This window comes from Oratosquilla oratoria, chromosome 26, assembly GCF_046742065.1.
Source record: "Oratosquilla oratoria isolate Oo_2021 chromosome 26, ASM4674206v1, whole genome shotgun sequence".
Classification (NCBI taxonomy): Eukaryota; Metazoa; Arthropoda; class Malacostraca; order Stomatopoda; family Squillidae; genus Oratosquilla; species Oratosquilla oratoria.
In genome coordinates, this window is record NC_134802.1 from 50,594,688 (window position 1) to 50,617,654 (window position 22,967).

Sequence of the window (22,967 nt, forward strand, 5' to 3'; positions counted from 1 at the left end):
TGTACATACATTCATTTGTATGTTATTTATGGATACATATTCCTTCTCTTTCAATCCTTCTCTCTTTCTCTCTCTTTTCATCTTTTTTTTTTCTCTTTTTTCTCTCCCCTCTCTCTTTTCCTCCTTTTCATTGTTTCTTTTTCTTTCCAAATCTCTCTCTCCATTTCACTCTCTATCTCTCTTTCCTTTTTCTCTTTTCTTTTTCCTTCTACTTTCCATCCTTTTTTCTCCCCCTTTTTCCCATCTTTTTCTTTCTCTTTCTCCCTCCCTCTCTCTCTCACTTTATATTTTTCTCTTTGCCCTCAGGACAACCGTCTAGACTCATTACCAGATGGTCTTTTTGACCTCCCAAACTTACAAATCATAGACGTTTCCAACAACAAGCTTTCATCTCTACCCTACAAGTTATGGTTGGCTCCAAAGCTTCGGGAATTAAATGCCGCCCTAAATCTCTTGCATGACCTTCCTGTCAGACCTGATGGTTACGGTCCAGACTCAGGTGAGTGGTGGAAAGATTCGCACAAAGAAGTGCACCACTTGGGCTGTCCAGGAAATATGATGGACAGAAATATACGCATCAAATCAATCAGTCCATTGCCCTAGATCTTGCCTGCTGTAGACCTCTGGCCACCAGGTCACTGGCAACAGCTGCTGGATTGGTCTACAAGCCCCTCAAGGAAGGATTTGTTGTTGTTGTCGTTCCCTAGACTGTCTGTCCGAGCAGTCCCGTCTCCCCAAGGAAGGCCACAGCCGAAACTGGGTTTTCCCACAAATCCTTTATAGAGTGTATGTTGTGTTGTTTGCGTGCATGATTGTGTATAATGCAGTCTTCCATTATGTGTTGTATGGTATGGGGTGAAGTGTTACATCCTGGGCAGCTGTTCACAACACGGTCGTCCAGCCTCTTCTGGTAGCTTAGAAGTGCTGGGTGGTGACCGCATCGCAGTCTGGCCAAGTGGACTCTGTCCTTACGTGGGAGAGAGGATTCAGAAGGGTGGATATCAGGGGGTCTGGCATGCAGCAGTGTGTTGTCTTTCAGTGTGTTAATGGAGCGGTGAGTGATATGATTATGAATATGTTTCCGGAGGCTGGTATTTGGTGGTTGTGGAGGAAGAGAAGAGAGTATCTGTGAGTAATAAAGGTCTATGGGTGTAGTTTTAATGTTTCTTGGTGTGTGTGGGTGTTCTGCTATGTAGTGTAGCGGGTGTGATGTGTTTGTGGTGGCTGCAGCAAGTGTTTGTGTGCCTCTCATGTCGAGGTGGTCCTTGACTTTGAGGACTTTTGTTTCATGGTGTAAATGGTCTGTAGGTGATGTATTTGTGCAGCCTGTAATTGTTTTTAGGGCTTTGTTTTGTATGATTTGAAGGGTGTTGTGGTGTGTCTCACTGAGATTAGGAGCCCATGCAGGACTCGCATAATTCATCACTGAGCGTATGCATTGTTTGTATATTGTTATATTAGTTTCTTTGTTTTGTCCAAATGTTGTTCCAGTGATTGACTTAAGTGCGTTAAGTCTAGGTGTGCATTTGTTTTTTATGTTTGTGAGGTGTTGTTTGAAAGACATGGATGTATCGTATGTTACACCAAGAATTTTTGGTGTGTTTGTGTGTGGTATTAGAGTGTTGTTGATGTAGAGATGAGGTATGTATTTGTGTTCTTTTGTCCAGTTGGTGAGAAGTGTTGCTGTAGATTTGGTTGGAGCTATTTTGAGTCTGTTTGTGATGAACCATGTGTTGAGTGTGTCAAGGTAAGGCTGGATTATTTCTGCAGCTTTGTCTGTGTTACGATGTGTGCATGTGATTGTTATGTCGTCTGCGTAGGAAGAGATTTGTATTTCTGAGGTGTCTGGCGTGGGTAAGTCATGCATGTATAGATTAAATAATGTGGGGGATAGAACTGAGCCCTGTGGTACTCCGTTCTTAATGTTTCTGATGTGCGATGATTGGCCATTATATGACACATGAGCATTCCTGCCTGCCAGATAATTGGCCAGCCATCTTTTGGTGTTATTGTGCATGTCTGTGTTATATATTTTATTTGTTAGGTTGTGGCGGGGGATAGCATCAAAAGCTTTACTAATGTCCAATGTTATAAGAAGTGTTCTGTGGTGGGGCCTATCTGAATTGATGCCATCTAAAATTCTTTGTGTGAGGTTTGTCAGAAGAGTGTTTGTGGAGTGTAGTGGCCTAAAACCGTGTTGTGAGTCAGCAAGGGGAATATATGGTGTGACAAGTTTAAGTATTAGGCGTTCAATGACTTTAGAGGGGGTGCAGAGAAGTGTGATTGGGCGGTGCGATGTTGGGATTGTTGGGTCTTTGTTCGGTTTTGGAATGGTGATTATTTTACCATGCTTCCAGATGTCGGGTATAGTGTTGTGTGAATAGCTGTAGTTTGCAATGTTTGTGAGTGCGTGTATACCTTGTGGTCCAATGTGTTTTAGGTGGATGTTGCTTATGTTATCAGGGCCACAGGCAGATGAGTGCTTGAGACTATGCATTATGAGTTTTGTCTGACTGTCTATGAAGGGTGTATAGTCTGAGTCTGTGGGAAAGTCTTTCTTACGTCGAATGGTGCGTCGGTCGTCAGGGTGAGATGTAAGATGGCTCGTCTGTGCAAAATGACGTATGAGTGCTTTTGCTTGTTGTCTGTTTGAGGGTAGATTATCTGTTGTTGTGATTATTGCTGCGTGAGAGCGTGTAGTGTTAGTGTTGGATAGTGTGATGCTGTTGAGTGTTTTGTACAATTTGCTGGTGTTTGTTTTGTGATCAAGTGTATTGATAAAGATTTGCCAATTTTGTGTTTTTTGTTCATGTATTTTATTGGCAATCACAGTGTTTAGTGTTTGTATTTGGTCTGCTATGTTTTGAGGGATAGGTGTGGGGGTATCGTGTTTAAGTGTGTCACGTTGTCTGATGAGGCCTTGGATTTCTGGTGTGAAGTTGGGGTTGTGTGATTTTCTGTTGCCTCTAGGGATGTATCTCTTGTCTGCGTTTTGTATGATTGTATTAAAAGCGTGCACAGCATTGTTTATGTTTGTGATTGGTGTACTGTTAAGTGTTTCAAAATGTTGTTCTGTCTCTTCATTAAAGGCTTCCCAGTTAGCTCTCTTGTAATTGGTGTAAGTGTGTCTGTGGCCAGCTGGGGTGCATCTTGTTTTGGTGGTGATGATGATTGGAAGGTGGTCAGAACCAAGGACTCCGACCACTCTCCATGATGTTGTTGGGGTTAGGCAGGGGGAGCAAAAGGTGATATCAGGAGAGGAGGGAGTGTAGAGGGCTTGGTATGGGATATGTGTATGATTATGCGTGTTGTTCATGATAGTCAATGAGTCGAATTGAGTCTGTATATCAAGCCCTCTGTCTGTGTCAGGGTTGTCGACAAACCAGGCAGACGACTTGGCTTTGAAGTCACCACCCATGATCAGGTTGGGGATTGAGGTTAGTTGGCTGAGTTGAGGTCTGAAGGTGGTTGGAACTGTGGGGGATGATTGGGGGGGAATGTACATGTTAACTATTGTTAGTGTTGAATTGTTGCCTGTGCGGATACGAATGGATTGGGTTTCTGTTGTGTTATCTGTGGTAGGGAGGAGAATTTTGGTTGTGGCACTTGTGTCCACAAAACAGATGGAATGGTGGATCAGGGTGATGAGTCCACCGCCATTGCCGTCAGTCCGGTCTTGTCTGATGGTGGTGTAATTATGAAATGATGGTGTTTTGTGTGAGTGTCTTAATTTTGTTTCTTGTAGAATTGCAATGTGTATGTTGTGTTGTTTAAGAAAATGTTTCAAGTTCATGTTTTTTAGTGTTAATACCGTCAATGTTGTGTTGTAATATGTTGATGTTGTGTGTTTTGTATGTGTTGTATGTTGCCGTTTGGGGTTGAGGTTGGGGTGGTAGTGGGGAAGGTGTAGGATCTGGGTCAGAGGGGGGGAAAGGAGAGATCGGGGACAAAGGAAGGGGAGTACTAATCGGTGGTATTGGTTTGTGTCAGCAAGTGTTGTACAAGTGAGGTGGGCCCAGTTTTTGCACATATTGCACTGAACTGAGCCCTTTGTCTGTCTGCTCGAAGTAATGGGTTTAGAGCATGTTGGGCATGTGTATTTTGTGGTGGGCCCAGGATTGCTCTCTACATCTCCGGCTAAAAGTAGAAGAAGAGGGGTGATCGCCGGAAAATGACCCCTCAGTGCAGAAAAAACGTAACATTGTGTGTTGGAAAAAAAGGATTGTGGTACTCCCCCAGGTAGGCGTAGCTCCTCCCTGGGGATCGGTGCCATCCGCGTAGAGCTGATGGCCAGGGGTAGTTGCTGCTGATTGGCCCCCAACTCTTGGGGTTGGGGGGTGGTCCCACGACGTAGACGTTGCAGCTCCAGGAAGAGATACTGTACATTGTTGGCTGGATGAGGGAAGTGCAGGATAAAGTGTTCTGTGCTGTGTAGCAATTGCATCAGAGGCAGTCTTGATTCTCTGGCCAGGCCTGTTTAGTTTTAGTACTGTTTTAATTTTTTTTTTTAATTGAATTAAAAAAAAAAAGTGGACAAGGTGCAGGGATGACCCATCATTCAGGAGGTGCTAAGATAAGAGGGAGGGTGGAGGGGTGTGGAGTGTATTCAGGGATGGAATGGGTGGGAATGATTTTATGCCTTTTTCTTTTTGGCTACCCCCCTTGTAAGGGGGAAAAAGCCTTGGTATATGTATGTATGTATGTATGTACTGTTTCAATGCTGGATGGTGGCCTGGATATAATCACTTGAAGAGGAATCAGTCAATCCATTGTCCCCCAGTCTTTCTTGCAGAAGACCCGCAGACTTCAGGTAACCAGCAATGGGTGCTGGGTGAGTCCATGAGTCACTCAAGGAAGGTATATGATGTTGTGGTTGTGATGAGGGTGGGTGAAAACATATACACAAGCATGGAGGAGTTTAAGGTATTGGTGTGGAATAAAGGGAGTGGAGAAGTTCTTAGAGTAAGAAAGAGGTGGGGAGGGCTTGTGTAGTGGGAACTTAATAAAAAAGAAAATGGATATAGATATCACAAGGGAAGGAAGGCAAACCTACTGAGACGAAATCATATACTCTTGAATTTTTCTTTTGTTTAAACACCTTGAATTGCATAGTTTTGGTTTGCTTCCAATACAAACAGGTGGTGGATGATGTGAGTTTCTGAAAGTGTCAGTTCTCTATTTCTATTTGTGGGGAGACACAATAAATAAAAGAAATTTGAATATGACACCAAATTTTTGTGTGTGTGTCCCAGGCACAGGATCAGAGACAGTGAGTGAAATCAGTGACGAGGACAGCTTGTCTTCTATTGGTGAACAGCAACACTCTATTCTAGAAGTATCAACAGAGGAATCACCAGGAAGGAGGAAACAAATAGATCCAAGGTAAACATTGAAGTGATAGTTGATCCAGACAATTTTTATTTTATTGCATTTTTGGTTTGTGTTTGTGTGTGTTCTAGGAGTTGATGCATCAGTGTAGGAAACTCTGTTTCATGATATGTTTTGTAAAGTCATTTTTATGTTCATCAAAACTGTCTGAATGCATATCTAATTGTAGTATACAGGAAAGAAGCTGTGTGTATGGTTGGGTGTGAGTGTGAAGATTGCTTTCCTATAATAAGCCATCATTAGATAATCCAAGGGTTTACATCAAGATATGAGCAGCTGTGTGTATCAAAATATTTGAGTACAGATGTTATGATAGTTGGTTTTCTTTTTAGATATATATGATTAGGAGATAAACCGATACCAAGGATATTTTGAGTGGATTCAAAACATACTTAACATCCAATTTTTTTTCTGTTATTTTGTATAAACTTTAGAGTATATATATATTCTTTTACAAATTTCTTTCTTCAGAACTTTATGTTAATTACGTTTTCCCCCAGAAGTGTGTTCACCTTAGGCAAACACGACAATGTGATTACTTGTTGTCGGCAGCGGGATCTTAAGCACCACAGCCTTTGGTCCACCAGTGTCGAAGTTCAAGAATCCCTGGCTGGGCCATCTGAGATGGAGGGAACATTGACATCACATCTCCAAGCACTGAATTTGGCTCACAATGCTTTCACTGCTGTTCCTACGGGTCTTGCCTGCCTTGCTCTTTCACTCAATAGATTGAATCTCAGTTACAACAGGTAAAATGTCTTAAGCAGGTATTAGCTTTTCGTTGAGACTCTCTGACAGGTTCCATGGGTGTGAAGAGGGACACAGGAGTCTTAATTTGAGTTTATTAATGAATAGTTTCACAGGTAAGCTTTCACAAAGGAAAGCTTATCTGCAAAACTATGTATGTATCTATCTGTACACCTGGACCTTTTTCCCCCATACAAGGGAGGTAGCCAAGTCAAAAGGCAAATAGCCACTCCCTCCCATTTCACTCTCACCCATTTCACCCCCCACCCATTCCATTCTTACTCATTTCACTCCCATTCACCATCCCTCCTTCCCTCTTTTCGTGGTTCCTCCTGGATGATGGGTCAGAAACAATGCAGCAGAACTAGTCATGAATAAACTCAGATTAAGATGCTCTGTTTGATGGTAGCTCTTTATTAGACAGTGTTGACATGTACTTATGTAGTAAAGTATGTACACAGGATTTATTATCCATTTTTAACTAGATATGTTTATAGTTCTTGCTTTTGTTATCCATGGGCATAGAAAATTTCTGTTCATGTTACTGAATCTTTCTGTTAAGTGAAGTACATAAGTTAACTTAATTCTACTGTGATTTTTTTCCAGACTTACAGAAATGGGTCCAGCATCAAACTACCCAGTAGGTCTCAAACAATTAGATCTATCACACAATGGCATCCGTTCCTGGCCAAGTAATATTCCTCGCAGTGAATCCTTAGAAAGTCTTGAGTCGACACACTCTTCCTGTTACTCTTTGTTTGAAATGGGCAAAGGAGGGAAGGGATCATATTGTCAAGGTATGCTAATTGCTAACTCTTCTTCTTCTTCTTCTTCTTCTTCTTCTAATGTAGTGGGATAGTTTTACATCACTTGTCATAAATTTCTTACATTTAGGTAGGTGTATCTGATTGGCTTATTGTGGTCAATGATAGGTTTATCTAGTAATGTATTTCTTTACACTAGTTTATATCAAATGCATCATATATTTTGTTGAACTTTTGTAGTTATGTTTTAAGGGTACCCAGTGATTAATGTATGTCATCGCACACCTAGGTCTCTTAATCCATCACTTGCCAACTGCCACTTGTGCTGACATTTGGGCTTAGGGTGTAAACCCACCTTGGGAACTGGCCCAGGACATAAAACACTACCAGTTACAGAAGTGGTTTTATGTCCTCCTGGGCCCAAATGTCCTCACAAGTGGCAGTTGGATTAAGAGACCTCTTGGGTGTATTTATGTGTTTTTGTTAATTTTTGCATCATGAAAGTCATATGAATTATGTATATGTTGCTGACATTGTAATCTGGTAGTTGTGTGATTTCTTGCTTTGTTTTACAACAGGTAGGAGAAAAAATGGGTTTGGAAGACCTCACCTTAACTCCACATCAAGTTCCACTACCATTGCTACCACATTGTCAGTAGCCACCAACACCACCCCTGTTGTTTGTATTCATCGAAGGCACACTCGTCTGGAAACACTAAGAACATTAGTGTTGGCTGATAATCAGCTCACAAGATTAAATCTATATGTGGAAGATAATGAATTCAATGTTGTACATGAAGCAGAAGAAAGTGATGTAAGTTGATTAACTGTTTTCTTCTTTTTTCTGTTTTTATTTTTGTTTTTACTGGATAAAGAGGGGGTTAGCCAAATATCTTTATTTTTGTTTTTAGTGACTGAAGAAGGAATTGCCATACTGTAAAGTAGTAGAGGTAAACCAGCTGTGGCTGTTAGGATCTGTTGTGGAAGAAAAGTGTCTTAATGCTTTGCTTTTGATCTGAGCAGTGTAGCAGGGGATAGGGTGACTCATCATCCTTAAGGTGATGACAGAAGGTCTTTTCCCCCTTGTAAAGGGGGTGACCAGCCAAGGCATGCACCTACACTTCACCCATCAGACACCCATTGCTTTCTCTTATATCTTAGCTCCTTGTGAATGAAAGTCCATCCCCCCACCCACGCACACCCCACCCACCGGCTGGATCAGAAGCAGTGAAGCAAGGTCAAAAATCTTACATGTATACATTCATATACCAAGGGCCTTTCCCCCCTTACAAGGGAGGTAGCCAAAATCCCACCCATTTCATCCCCACCCACTCCATTCCCATTCACCTTCCTTTCCTCCCTCTCTCTTTTCTTGGCTCCTGGATGATGGGTCATCCCTGCATCTCACCCATTGCCCTGGGCCATAAGGAATGCAATGAGGCACAGCACATCCACAGCAAGGTCACTTCATTTAATTTAATTAAAAGATCTTAAGCCAGGGGGGAAATGAATATGGGAGCATGTAAATAATGGATTTAAAGAGTAGTGGAATGGGTGGGGGTGGGTGCATACCTTGGCTGACTATCTCCCTTATAAGGGGAAGAAGCCCTTGGTGTACAGATAGACAGAGTATGAATTCCATGTCATGAAATCTCATAATTTTTCCTCGCTTTACAGCCCACTGGAAGATCTGGAACACCAAGCAAGGGACGTCTCTTGTTTCCTAACTTATCAATGCTCGATGTTAGCAACAATCACCTGAGAGAGCTCCCAACAACATTGCATGACTTCACAAACCTATCTGTGAGTTGCATTACTAGTCTTTTTGCATGCAACATCAGATGCCTAATGTACGATGCATCATACTACTCGCATTATAAAATATAAAGTCACTGCCGCTGTATTACTCATTCTCTTTCACTCTGAGTTATAATAAACACAGCAAACGTGATCAAACCAGTTCACAGAATTCTGGGGTCAGTCAGCTACAACTACAAAATAAATATAATCGGGACTCCTACACTGGCATTCTTGTATACCCACTCGCACCTCATGATGCCTGTGTAGGCATCATTGTATCAAAGAAGTTAAGGGGGCGGATGTGTCAGACCATACATCCACAGCAAAGATCCACTTTTCCACCCCTCCAATTATAGCATTTTGCAAGTGAATAAAAAGATGAATAAATAAATTAAAAAATTAAAAAGTTATTATTTACGTTTTCAGGTTCTGAACTTGTCAGGAAACACAGAGGTGACAGAACTTCCACCGGAAATGGGTCTTCTTTCACGTCTCTGGAACTTAAATACAAGAGGCTGTTCTCTTCAAGAGCCTTTAAAGTCCATGATTGACAGTAAAAAGTACAAGACTATGGATGTCATTGGCTACCTCAAAGTAATTTTTCTTCTTTTTTATATTTATCCATATTCTTATTCCGGTTTTATATTTATACACCTTATCTTAGTATATTATATTATTAGATTGGCTTGTTGTGTAGACATAGAGGAAATGACTTATAAACTTTAAACTTTGTTAGCAGTTACCCTTGTTTAAGTCAGGAAATCTTTGTAAAACAAATTGTTATCACCTCTGCATTCTTTAATGTACATGCACATTTTAGTATTCATGCAAAATACTTTTGGTATATAGAGATGGAACATGGTTAAGTGCAGTTCACTGTTTGAATCTCGGCTTGAAATACAAAAATTTAATTTTCTTCAGAATTTTTTTTTTCACAGTTCAATTTGTCTATACAAAAGATCACTCATATGTAGAGATCTGATTCCACTGTCAATAGATAAGTATAAGCAAAACAGATACATTAAAAATAGAGAATTTTGTTATTTTTTTGTAATTTGAATTTTTGTCATCCTTTTTTAGTGAGGTAAGCACTTATGTATACACATTATGGTCCTATTTCAGAGTATTCTGGAAGATGCACGTCCATATGCAAGGATGAAACTAATGATAGTGGGAGTCCAGGGTATTGGTAAAACATCACTCCTAGAGCAATTGCGACAAGAAGGAACTGGTTCCTACAGAAAGAAGCCAGTAGAGGTAAGCAGAGCAAATTTTATATTTGTACATACATACAAATGTATATACAAAGAATCCCTTATTTGTACTGATATGCCTATGTTCAAGTCACCACCCCACACTAAATGGTACCATCAAAGAATCAGCCTGGCAACAGATGCCAATTTCCCTAGAAGGAGTCACCACACAGAAGACACAGAGCCTACATTGTCCCACACTCACTCTTTCCAGACAGCAACACAAATCACTTCGTTGAGTAACTTAAGTGTTGAACCTGTGGCTGTGGCTGGTGTCCTGTGGATCATCATCTGGGTCTCCTGCAAGAGAACTGGGGCAACACATTGATTGTTTGAATTGAAATTATTTCAAAGTCTAAAGAAATTCATATTCATGTAATTTGTTACTTTTGTATATCTAATATCATTTGCTCCCCATTGGATGCCTTCAGGTACCTTGGTATATATTCTATTCATCAGTGTTCATGTTGCAGGTGATAAAAGGAAGAACAGAAATTTTATTTTGTAAAAGAAAGATAGCTGAGGAGCTAGATTAAAAGGGAAATGGGTGACAGATGGGAGTGGGATGGATTAGGGTGGATGTGTGCCTTAGCTGGCTACCTCCCCTATGAAGGGGAAAAGGCATATTGGTATATGGATAAATAGTAAAAGAAAGAATATATATGATATTTGTCATTAGTATTTTTGGAAAGGAATCAAATTAGAACCAAAATTTGTACTTCTGCACTGTACATTTATTGTGCACTGCAGTATCACTAGTTTGAACCCGTCACCTCCATTACCACTGTAGTAACTACAGTTTACATCTTTTTACTGTTCCCTTCTATGGTTTTGTATTTTTTCTTTCACTTTCAAGTTTCTTTTCATTACTGTTAGACAAATTTTCATTTTATGGACTTTGTCCAGTACTATTTGACTGTTACTACTGGACACCTATTGGACAAATTTTCATTTTACGGACTTTGTCCAGTATTTGACTGTTACTACTGGACACCCATCGGACAAATTTTCATTTTACGGACTTCATCCGAAATTTCACTGTTACTACCGGACACACTTTTTTTTGTCCGCTAAATCGAAAGTCCGTAAATTCGAGGTCCACGAAATCGTGGGTTGAGTGTATATCTTTCTGTAGGAAGTAAGGTTTCTTTATGGGTTGAATTAAATGGAGGTAAAAGTTTTCTTCTTTTCTTCCTGAACAATATTACACTTGGTTTGTATAAATTTACATCAAGGGACTCCCAACTGGGATCCTCAATTTATGTCCTACCCCACCTCTGCACTGACATCACAGCTTTCCTAGTCCAATGATCTTTACTGTTACATGTAAATGCCTCCCCTAAGGGCGTGACTTTACTTCCATGAACCAATAAGTTTTTCTCCTCCACCCTGTCTCCAATCAGAAAGGCTATTAAAACATCTTAAGCAACACTGCTTACTCAGATAATCATGATATCAATGCATGAATGGCTTAGTTTACATATTGTTACATCAGCAATAAAATCTGGTCCCTATCAGTTGTTTATAAACTTTAGACAAGGAGCGAGATTATGGAACTCCTTCCCAGCTATTGTTTACCAAACATCAAACTCATAAAATAAATTCTTGCCACCTACCCCTCTATCTTTCTTACTTGTCTACCTTTATCTACCAGCCTCTTACAGGACTTGGCAGCTACCCTTGGTTGTCCCGACCAACCATTTTCTACTACCCTCTTACAGCCTCTTATATTAGATATACAGATAGAATGTTGAGAATTGTTATATTTTTTAGCGTGATATTTATTTTGTTGTGAAAAATATGGAAATGTAAAGAGTAATTTTCTGTTGTGCATCTTTCAGCACTGGGCTAAACGTATGGGAAATCGTAACATTAACACACGCACATCACGGGGCACAAGTATGTCTACAGTTGGTGTAGATATTGGCGATTGGATCTTTGAGAAAAAGATAAGAGGGCACTCCAGCTATGGACCTGTTGTTTTCAGGTGAGGATAGATGAGAATACATACAATTCTATGAAAAAGTCATTTAATCCTTGCCATGGATATTTCTTTTTCTTTCTTTTCTTATTTCTTCTCTTTTTTATTTTTTCTTCCTTCTTTTGTCTTTTTTGTATTGTATGAGACTACAGTATACATATATTCATCATGGATATAGTCAAGCAGCTAGATGTTGATAGTTTTGATAATATACAAAAGGTTTATACCATTATGTGCATTGGAACAAAACTATTGAAACAAATGTATATTGCATTGTGCTACTCTCTCTGACAACCAGACTGAACCTGTGACCAAAATCAGTTTCCTCAGGAACCTAGGATCTCCTGCAGGAGAGAATTAGGTAACAATAGATTGACTTGACTTTTGATATCTGATTTTGTCACTGGATGCTTACAGAACATGGGACTTTGGTGGACAGAAGGAATATTATGCTACACATCAGTACTTTCTTTCCAAACGCTCTCTATACCTGGTTGTGTGGAAGATCACGGATGGCGAGAAAGGTGTCAATGAAATCTTACAGTGGTTGGTTAATATTCAGGTATGTGTTACACCTCCTTGTATTTTTCTGCACACAGACACCTCAAATTCTTAAATATGATTTATACAATGTTCTTGCCTCTTCATATGTTCCAACTGAGATAGACCTAACACCAAAACAATAAACTTTTATATTGTAGTACCGATTTAGCTTGAAATCTCATTCCATATAAGTGGTTGAGATATAATAGCTTTTAATGCAAGTAAGCTTAGAATTTTTCATACCTTGTCTTTTATCTTCTGAATACAATTGCTGAATCTTTCAGGCAAGAGCACCCAATTCTCCTGTTCTGGTTGTTGGAACACATTATGACCTTGTCAAAGAAAAGTTCCCCTCATCATGGAGTGAAGATCTACAACAGATGATCAGAGACCGGTTTATCAATGTCATAGATGCAGACAAACTTGGCTTACCACGAGTGTTAGACACTATTGAGGTTTGTATGAAAGAAATATATTTTCCAACAAAAGAATGTGTGTGAACTCTCATAATGCACTTGTCCTAACTTTTTACCCTTAGAACAACAAGTGGATACTGTATAAGGTGGAGAAAGAACAGAAGGGAGAAAGCAAAGATGTGCTGAAAGTAAGTTGAGTAAGTAGGGAGAAAGAGGATGAATGCCACATGAAGCTGAGTGATATATAAAATATTGTGAAGGAGAAGTGCAGTATGGGAATAGAATGGATATGTTTCAAGGGGATGGAGAAGGCCGGTCGCCAAAGTAATGAAGCAACCTTGCTGTGGATGTGCTGTGTCTTGCGACACTGCTTCTGACCCAGGGCAGTGGACTGGATGCAGGAATGACCCTTCATCCTGGAGGTGCCAAGATAAGAGGGAGGGAAGAGGGCAGAGGGGAGTGGAGTATGTAGGGGATGTAATGGGTGGGAGTGGGTTCTATGCCTTTGTTTTTTGGCTACCTCCTGTGTAAGGGGGAAAAAAGCCTTTGGTATATGTATGTATGTATGTTTCAAGGAGGAACTATTAAAGGGCATAGAGACAGTGTGTAGGATGAGGAGAATGTGTAGGAGCAGAAAGAAGGATAGTGAATGGGGGAATCATCCAATCCATTGCCCCTGGTCTCTTGTGGGAGACTCATGGCCCCAAGGTAACTCCTACAGCCACTGGTTTGGCCCACAAGCATTTGAAGAAGAGAGTTTGTGTTGTTGCTTGGACAGGGCAAGAGTAGGATAGCATAGAATGAGGCGACATGTGTTTAATGTGTAGTGGAATGAAGAGGTGAATATGGTAGTTGTGGAAAAGAGGCATGTGCATGAGGAATGGTTGCAAAGAGGAAATAAGAAAGCATATGAAAAGAATAAAGAGGTGGGAAGTGGAGAAGGCCAAGAGAAGACTGAAGATATTTACCTAATTGCAGTATACAGTAACAACCTGTGATAATTTTTCCCCCACAATCTTGCTTTATCTATCTATATACCAAGGGCTTTTTTCCCCCATACCAGGGAGGTAGCCAAAGTCAAAAAGCATTTTCCCACTCCCATCCATTTCATTCCAACCCATTCCACTCCCACCCACCACCCTCTCATCTTAGCTCCTCATGGATGATGGGTCATCCCTGTATCCCACCCACTGCCCTGGGTCAGAAGCAATGCAACAAGACACAGCACATCAACAGGAAGGTTGCTTCACTTAATCTGTGATCCCCCCTCTCCATCCCCTCTTGCAGAAAAATAGGAGATAAGGAGAAATCCCTTTGGGCTGCACCAAAATATCGCTTACACATGACCACTCCCTAACCCCCCTCCCATTTAAAATTTTCTTCTCTGCTCCTCTGAAAATCCATGTCTCTGCCCCATACAGTGTCAGCATAATCACACCTTCATATAATCTCCAGGACTCTGCATCCATTCCCAAATGCCTATTTCTAATTACACTTTTTGATTCCCCAAGGCATTTATTTGTTTCTCTCAATCTACAATTTACCTCAACCTCCATTCCTCCCTTCTTTACACTAAACCTATTTTAACCAATTTATTACCCAATCTTGCTTTATACCAAAACCAAACCTTGTTTTATATTCATTTATAGTCTTAGTTTGGGCTGTATCATCTGGGCTATCCATGCATATATACAGATAACTGTATTTCTTGACATCCTTCAGACATGTCATGTTCTCTTCTCTTAATTCCCATGACCTCTTGACATTCTTCCATCTCAAACCAAGAGGTCTTGTCTGTCAGTTTTGTCCACTCCCTTTAATGAGTTATGTGTTTTTTCAGGTGAGCTGCAAAAGTAGACACAACATCAAACTCCTGTGCAAACTCATCTATGATACTGTGTTCTGCCTTAAAACACCAGGTAAGATTTACAGATCGGTCTCTTAGTTATCAAGTCTTACTTTTTGATTGTGTAGTTGCACTCTCATATATCATATCTTGCTGTTAACCACTTTGTTATGATGAAGCCTATGCAAGTGTCATGAGGTAGGAGTACACAAGGCTGCCGGTGTTGGCATCTTGATTATATATTTTTTTGTAGTTGTAAATGAGTTAACCCCAGATTCTGTGAACTGGTTTGATCATGTTTTCTGTGTTTATTATTACTCAGAGTAAAAGAGAATGAGTAATACAGCAGTGACTTTATATTTCATAATGTGAGTAGTGTGATGAATCATACATATGGCAGCCGATGCTGCATGCGAGAATTTGACTCATACTGAAGTTGTTAAATAAATTGAACAGTGAAAAATGCATTGATGAGCCAGACTTGTACTCACATGTTCACATTTTCTTTATTTTTCATACTGTAGCAAGATTGTTTAGTTTTTGTGTGTTACTCCAAAATAATGTGAGTAAAAGCAAGTAAGTTATAAGAAAAAGTGTTCTCTTGCTACTACATGGAACATATGTGTTTTATTTAGGCTGCAATCAAGGATGACAGAACCTGCATTCATGGAACAAATTTCTGTCTTTTAACCCTTTTATTGCCTGAAGCAACTGATGTGTTTGATTTTAATTTTGCCAGGCAGTTTTGTTCATACAGATATACATACAAAATGAAGTCTTAATCCAAGTTTTATTCTAGACTAGATTCTCTACAAGCTTTTTCATTTTCATTTTTTGAAAAAACTCGTAGCGAAACTGGTCAAGAATAAAACTCAGATTAAGACTCCAATCTTTCCTCTGCCCAACAGCTTCAGCTTGTCAGGATGTCTCAACAATACATACAGACATATACCAAAAGGCCCTCTGCCCACTTACAAGTGAGTGGCTAGCTAGCCAGGTACCCACCCTTCATCCCTCCCACACCCATCTGCTTTCCCTTTTATCTTTGCTCCATGTGGATAAAAGGGCCTTATCTAATAAGAACAAATCTTCCTTGCTCCCCAGGAAGTAAAGAACGCCTCCTGGGACAACGTATCCCAGCCTCCTACCTGGCCCTTGAGGACATTGTAGGAGTCCTTGGGCTAGAGAGAAGGATCCAGGGGCGAGATCCGGTGCTGCCAGCAGACAAGTATCAGTCCTTAGTCATGCAAGAAATGGGAGCAAGAGGATATCAGCCATTCAGAGATACAGCAGAACTCAACCAAGCGACCACATTTCTTCATGAGAATGGTAGGAAATCATTTGAGCGGTAATTTTTTGGTAAATATTTTGTGGATGATATATCATCACTAAAATGGTATAGTTTTTTCTTTCTCATTTGTATTATGTCTTGCTACACTGCTTCTTATCCAGGACAGTGGGCGAGATGTAGGGATGACCTGTCACCTAAGAGGACCCAAGAAAAGAGGGAGGGAGTGGTGGTGGATGGGAGTGGAGTATGTGGGGATGAAATGGGTGGGAGTGGATTTATGCCTTTGTCATTGGCTACCTCCCTTGTAAGGGAGAAAAAGACATTGGTATATGTATGTTTAGTGTGATTACTTCAGCAGCCAATTCTTTAAACAGTGAATGATTTATGGACATCAGTTATTATGCATCTTAAGATTTTATTTCAATTTGTATTCTTTCTTTTAATTTCACAGGAGTCTTGTTGCATTATGAGGATGCTACACTGAAGGATTTGTACTTCCTGGATCCACAGTGGCTTTGTGATATGTTAGCTCATGTTGTTACAATACGGGAAATCAACCCATTTGCTCGTAATGGTAAGATCCCAAGATTTCTCTGTGATGCATGTTTCACATAATTATTCTGACTATTGCCAGGCAATTTTATTCAAGTCTGTCTATACCAAAGGCTTCTCCCTCCTTATAAGGGAGATAGCCAACCTTATAAGGGAAAAGAAGCCTACAGACCATACAGAACAAAACCCTAAAGACAATGACAGGCTGCACAAATACAACACCTACAGACCATTTACACCAAGAAACAGTCCTCAAAGTGAAGGATCACCTTGACATGAGAGGCACACAAACACTTGCCACAGCCTCGTGCTGCCTACAAAGTGTCATTGTATTCAAGGGCTTACTCAAGATAATTTTTAATCATTTTAAATGTCAGAGATTTCCCTCTGCTGAATAAAATTGCCTGTGAGCAACCAGTGTAAAACATATATATATATATAATGACTTGGCCACCACCCTTATAAAAGGGAAAGGACTTTTGGTATATATATATATATATATATATATATATATATATATATATAATATATATATATATATATATATATATATATATATATGTATACAAATATTTCTTCTTGTTGTATTTTATTTTTTTCATTAACTTGTGTCTCCAAAGTATGAAAGTGTCGTCTCTTTTTCCTCGCAGGTATCATGAAACTGGATGACCTAAAACACGTGTTCAAGTCGTCAACCTGTGCCCCAGTTGACGCAAAGTCCTATATTGTCAACCTCCTCAACAAATTTGAGGTTGCACTGACATGGGACAATCGGACACTGCTCATTCCCTCCCTGCTCCCCACAGAGGAACAGTTGAGAAGTGGCCTGCCAGGGACAGATGTTAGGGTAAAGGTACTCTTCTGACCAGGGGGTTCAGTACAACTGCGGCTCTTTTTCTTCTTTTGCCAATGGTTAATGTGTGTTCTGTATAGCATTTGTTTTGTAACCTCAGAGTTCATGTAGCCTGCCTCTTCTGTAGCTGAGTGAAAAATTATCAGTGTACCATCTTTGAGTTTATGTACTCAAGTCATGCCATATACACACACATACACATACCAGAAGGCTCTTTCCCTCTTATAAAGGGGGTGGTCCAGCTGTACATACATATATAGAAACACACTCATGCTCACACTTGGTATTATCCTTCCATTCACTTTTTATCTTGTTCTACATTTTAACAGCTTCCTTTTCCCACTGCTTCTAAACCTATATATTTACTGTTCTAGTTTGTCTTACTATATTTTCTGACTTTCATTTTGTCTAGATTCATTTTCTTCCCCTTTGTACATCCTGTTGCTGTTCACCCCTGGTTTGTTGTAGACTAAGGAACTTTTTAATCAGAGAGGCAGATTTTTGTCACTCAACTTTGTGTACTGCCAGTGGAAAGAGACCAAATTAATATGCATCATAATAGTTTTGAAAATGGTGTATAGGTGGTTTACAGTTTGGAATGTAATGCCACCAAGATACTTGCTGTTTTGTTTCATATTTGTGAGATAAATTGAAGAATACTAACTTCAAGTGAATAATCTGTTTCTAATTGTTTTAGTTTTGTTATTGTAATTCAGTTGAGTTATATTGTGGGGTTTGTGTTTGTGACTAGGTTTTAAAGTTTTATTGTTTTTTGTGCATGTATGAATTAGTTTGAGTACCATAATTTTCTGTTATGTATGGGAAGTGTCAGTGACCAAACTTTAAGTCATAACTAACAGTTTTAGATAATAGGCTTTGCTAGACATGTGAAAATCAATACCTTAAAATGACCATTTCAAAAAGTATTATGGGTAGTAGATGCAGTTGACTATATGCAAATTTTATTTCTACACATTAACACTCATGCAGATTCCCGTTCGGTCTCGTGGTTGGTCTGTAAGAGGGAAGAAATTTCCAGGAGCTTCAGGATCGACTATTGTTGGCAACTCCTCCTTCTATGTATCCAATGCAGATGATCGAAGACTATCAAAACCAATACCCTCGTTTGCCCTCACAACCGAAGCCATCGGTAAGTGTAGGATGATTAACCTCCTCCATATAATAATGTCTACACAGGCATCATGAAGCACGAGGATACTGGCATTGGCTTCTTGATTATATTTATTTTGTAGTTGTAGTTGAGTGGCCCCTGGATTCTCTGAACTGGCTTGAAGAAGAATGAGTAAATCAGCAGTGACTTTATATTTCGTAATGCGAATGTTGTGATGCATCATCATGATCAGGAATCTGATGCTGCGCACAAGAATTTGACTCTTATTGAAGAGGTTAAAAAGTGTGCGTGTTGCGGGGGTGGGGTGGGGAATGAGGCAATGAGAAATGGGTCCACAAGTACGTATAATGTGCAGGAGTAGTAGGAGAGTACCCAAGAGTGGATGAGGGGGGAGGTTCAGAGGTGGTTCCCGTCAATCCACCCAATACCCCGGGTCTCTCCTGGAGGAGATCCACAGCTCTCAAGTAACCAGCAACAGCCAGCCACGGGTCACTCAGGGAAGGAAGGAATTTGCATCGTTGTTGTCCAGGGATTGTTAGTGTGAGTCAGTGTGAAGTAAGATGTACAGTGTCTTCTGTGTGATGATGGTTGCATCCAGGGCAGTTTGATCCTGTGACCAGGCCTGAGATGGACATGTGGTGAGAGTGAAAGGATTCATACTGTTTCCTCCCTTACACCTAGCCATCACTTTGCGAGTAACAACCAGGTGAATGAAAAAATACAAACATAACCATTAAGTAATCTGATTCACAGCTTTAGCTTCCCCTCCTCCAAATGCTTATTTCACAAACAGGAATTTCCAGGTTATTCAGAGTTGTTTCATTGACAAAAAGCATCCCAGATTATTGAGATGTTTGACTAACAGAAAGTTCTAATCTATTTCAACAATTATTTCACCAACAGGAAGTCCCAAGAAGGACATGGAAGACCCAGCTTGCACAACTCCAACAGCAGCCACAGAGTCGAGCCCATCTGCCATCCAGGTGACCCACCGCTCAGCACCTCACGCAGCAATCAGACGGCTGTTGCTCATGTCCTACTTCCCCTCAGGGTTCTGGTCCCGGCTCATTACGAGGATACTCGCCGATGATGCTGTGGTGGACATTGTCCGCAACTACTTTGTTATGCCTCGAGAGGTTAGTCATGCAAGTTACATCTTTTCTCTCTTTCCTTTTTTTTTCCTCCTCCTCTTCTTCTTCTAACAAGGTAGACATTTTTCTTTAACAAGTGATAGTTGAATAACAGTAGTAGTAGTAGTAGTGTACTAGTGTGAGGTATTTAATTTCAGAATGAAGAAGGTTGCCCAGTTGTAATAACAAAGCTTCTGGTTTGCTCTCCACAAACAGAAGTGGTTAGGCATAAATTGACCTGATTTATTTGTACATAGATATCAAAAAGCTTTTTCCCCCTTATAAGGGGGCTGGCCAAGTCAAAACTTACACCCATCCCACATCCACCCAATACCTGTTTGTTGCCCCTCCCATTTTGGATCTCATTGATAAGCTTATCATAATGTAATTACTGATACTTATAGTTTTTCTGATTGGGAAATATTATAGATATTTGCTTCCAAAGTTGTTTGTTTGTACAGGTTATGAATCTTCTTTCCATAATACTGATTTACTCTCTCTCTCTCCCCATTTCTCTCATTCTCACTGTCTGTCTCTAATTGTAGTTGAGGACTTCCAACCACTTTGCAATTATAAGCACCTTACCACCAACCCCCATGAAAATACAGGCTCCTTACCCCCAGCTTGTATATACAGGTTCCTTGCCCCCCCTCCCTCCCCCCTTGCCATAAGCCCTTTCAGGTTTCATTATCCCTGTAAATTACAGGTGATGATGTTGCTATTCAGTTTTTTACTATTATGTGTTTTTTGTGGTAATTGTTTAAGTAATAAAACAGTACAACATTCTCTGTTGCATTAAAAAAAAACTCTGATCCATTTTCAGGTATTAAGTGATAAAGACCTGTCATCGGTTCTTGGCGGTCAGGCAGAATGGGTCTGCTGGCAAACTGGGATGGAGCTTCATTATGCACATACAACACTTTTTCGCATGTGTGAAGTCATCCCCAGTACTACAAGTGGCTTCCAAAATCCTCATAACCTACATCACAATCAAGCCTCCCCACCACCTCATCATCAGCACCAGCATACCCTGCAACTCAGTTATGACTACAAAAGTATGAGGTTCTTAATACGGCAGGAGGGCGTGTGGTCAGATGTAGAGGTGAGTAATTTCATATCAAAGAGAAAAAAAAAAAAGAGATTAGTTTTGCAAAAAGGAGGTTAGGTTTACAAAGGAGAGGGAAAGGAAGGTTAATTTTGTAAAGTGTATGAAAAGGGAATGGTGAATGGGTGATGATGGCCCAAAGGAATTTCTCCTCATTTCCTCTAATTACTCATGAGTGGATTAGGAGGGAGGGTCACCATGAAAATGAAACTGGCTGCCACCCTTATGAGGGAGAAGAACCCTTCTGGTATATAAATAGATGAAAAAGGAAGTTACTTTTGAAAAGGATGGGAAAAAAGCAAAGATAAAGAGAGGAAAAGAGAGGTTAATTTTACAAAGAGGGAGGGCTAGAAAAAGTTTAAGTATAAGGGACATATTTTACTTCTGAACTCCTTCAACATAGCGATATACTTTACTGATTTTGATCAGCGTAAGGTCAGGTGGTGTTATGTTGCTGGTGCGGAAAAGACTTCAGACCAACTCAAGGTTTTGATTGGTTGAGACCCAATCAGTCTGAAATCAGCGAAGTACATCACCATATCAGAAGCATATATTATAGTTCCATATAATGGGATGTTGACTGCTTAGTTGCATGGAGTCTTATAGACCAGAGGAGTATGTCTGTTGAAGAAAGAAGGGAGAAGAATGGAGACAGGGGTGAGTAAAAAATGGTTGTGTATGGATGATGCTGATAGTGGCCCTCTGGCCCTCCCATAGATCTCTGGGAAGAAATATTAGACAGTTGTCAATTTTTGTATTAGCATGTGACTATAGATACATCACTGGCTTGTATAAGCTGGAGGAGAGCAGTTGCCAGTTATCAGTCTTTTTTATGTGAGAAGGTGAAGGAATTTCACTTAAGGGAGATCTTGGGACTGGTCCAGAGACAAAGTGTCAGCCCCTTTTGATTGAGGTGAGATTATGAACAGATTTTGAAGATGAGGTAGGGAGACAGTTTTCTCTCATGTCTGTCTCATGTCCATCTCTTGCACAAGACTGGCTTCCCTAAGGGACGAATGGTCCCACTCAGAGGCTGTTGCTGATTACCTGAAGACCACCTATTGTTGGTCCAAATATTAATCAGGGCATTTTATTTGATGCAACATAACATTGAGAGGTGGGTTTTAAACCATCGTGTCTTTTTTTCAAGGTCAACAACTCTGCTGTATTAGAGATTCTCCTCCCCAATGAGGCTGTTGTCATTAAACGCCCACTTCCTGATCTGGATGCCAAAGATGAAGTTTTGGCTTGCGGCATACAGTCAGTAGTACTCGACCCTTCGCCAGAGTGCATAGCCAAACTTCTCTCATTAGCAGTGGACCACATTGACACGCTGTTGGAGGACTGGTGGGTCACCTTTTTATTTCTTAAAATAAAATTGATAAAGATTTAACAGAGTTAACTGGTGGGTCACCTTTTTATTTCTTAAAATAAGATTGATAAAGATTTAACAGAGTTGAAAATTCAAAGGAAAAGAGTAGATAGCGACTTGAATTGTAATACTCACATTTTTCTGAAAAAAAAGGAATAGATAAATATAAGAAATTGGAGAGCGAACAAAATTTGTGATCTATAATCTAATTTGTCATGTATATTAGAGAAGAAATTTACACCTGAGGAAAATATGGAAATATTGCAAAAACATTCATACTCTGGGCTCATATTGCTGCATTTTTATATCTTCACTAGAATAAGCCTTGATATTAGAACTTACCCTAAAACATTAAAGATAAATTTAAGTAGATACAACAGCTGCATTGTATTTTGATTTTATTATCTTCTTTTTGACAGGTATCCAACCCTAGGTACTCGCTTTGTTCACACAAGTGAGGGTAAGTTCCTAGTGACACGTTTGGTGCCTTGCCCAGTATGTTTGGAGTGCCATGGACAGCATGAGGGACCAGGAAACCATCCCCAGGCTCGGCACCTGCCAGACAACTGGGGTTCCTTTGTTGAGATGAACCCTCTTTACTGCCCCATGACTGCTTCTCAGATGTCACAGGTTAGGAAAGGAACTTTGGATCTCACCATGATCTTGGATCATATGTTGGATTTCTGATCGACAGCTATTTCCCTCCTGGAAGAGAGCTCAGAGCTCACATATGACCCATCTATGGGTAATGCTGTGACCTTACACGCACACATACACACCCCCAACTCCCCGCC

At 40.2% G+C, this 22,967-nt stretch overlaps 1 protein-coding gene across 6 annotated transcripts in view; it reads left to right on the top strand.

The window, feature by feature from the left end:
* Window positions 1-22,967, top strand: part of LOC143039558 (leucine-rich repeat serine/threonine-protein kinase 1-like) — a 57,185-nt gene that overhangs the window by 20,141 nt on the left and 14,077 nt on the right. For 4 of the 6 annotated variants that reach the window (XM_076209756.1, XM_076209757.1, XM_076209762.1 and 1 more), the window contains 20 exons: window positions 307-499; window positions 5,253-5,382; window positions 5,889-6,137; window positions 6,742-6,932; window positions 7,478-7,713; window positions 8,577-8,702; window positions 9,126-9,293; window positions 9,822-9,956; window positions 11,794-11,939; window positions 12,351-12,495; window positions 12,761-12,931; window positions 14,733-14,811; window positions 15,843-16,067; window positions 16,481-16,603; window positions 17,232-17,434; window positions 18,425-18,584; window positions 19,470-19,702; window positions 20,520-20,798; window positions 21,952-22,148; window positions 22,593-22,803. In XM_076209756.1, the coding sequence (XP_076065871.1) occupies window positions 307-499; window positions 5,253-5,382; window positions 5,889-6,137; window positions 6,742-6,932; window positions 7,478-7,713; window positions 8,577-8,702; window positions 9,126-9,293; window positions 9,822-9,956; window positions 11,794-11,939; window positions 12,351-12,495; window positions 12,761-12,931; window positions 14,733-14,811; window positions 15,843-16,067; window positions 16,481-16,603; window positions 17,232-17,434; window positions 18,425-18,584; window positions 19,470-19,702; window positions 20,520-20,798; window positions 21,952-22,148; window positions 22,593-22,803 (3,600 nt within the window). The remainder of the gene's footprint in view (window positions 1-306; window positions 500-5,252; window positions 5,383-5,888; window positions 6,138-6,741; window positions 6,933-7,477; window positions 7,714-8,576; window positions 8,703-9,125; window positions 9,294-9,821; window positions 9,957-11,793; window positions 11,940-12,350; window positions 12,496-12,760; window positions 12,932-14,732; window positions 14,812-15,842; window positions 16,068-16,480; window positions 16,604-17,231; window positions 17,435-18,424; window positions 18,585-19,469; window positions 19,703-20,519; window positions 20,799-21,951; window positions 22,149-22,592; window positions 22,804-22,967) is intronic. The other 2 variants (XM_076209759.1, XM_076209760.1) reach the window with 2 other exon arrangements.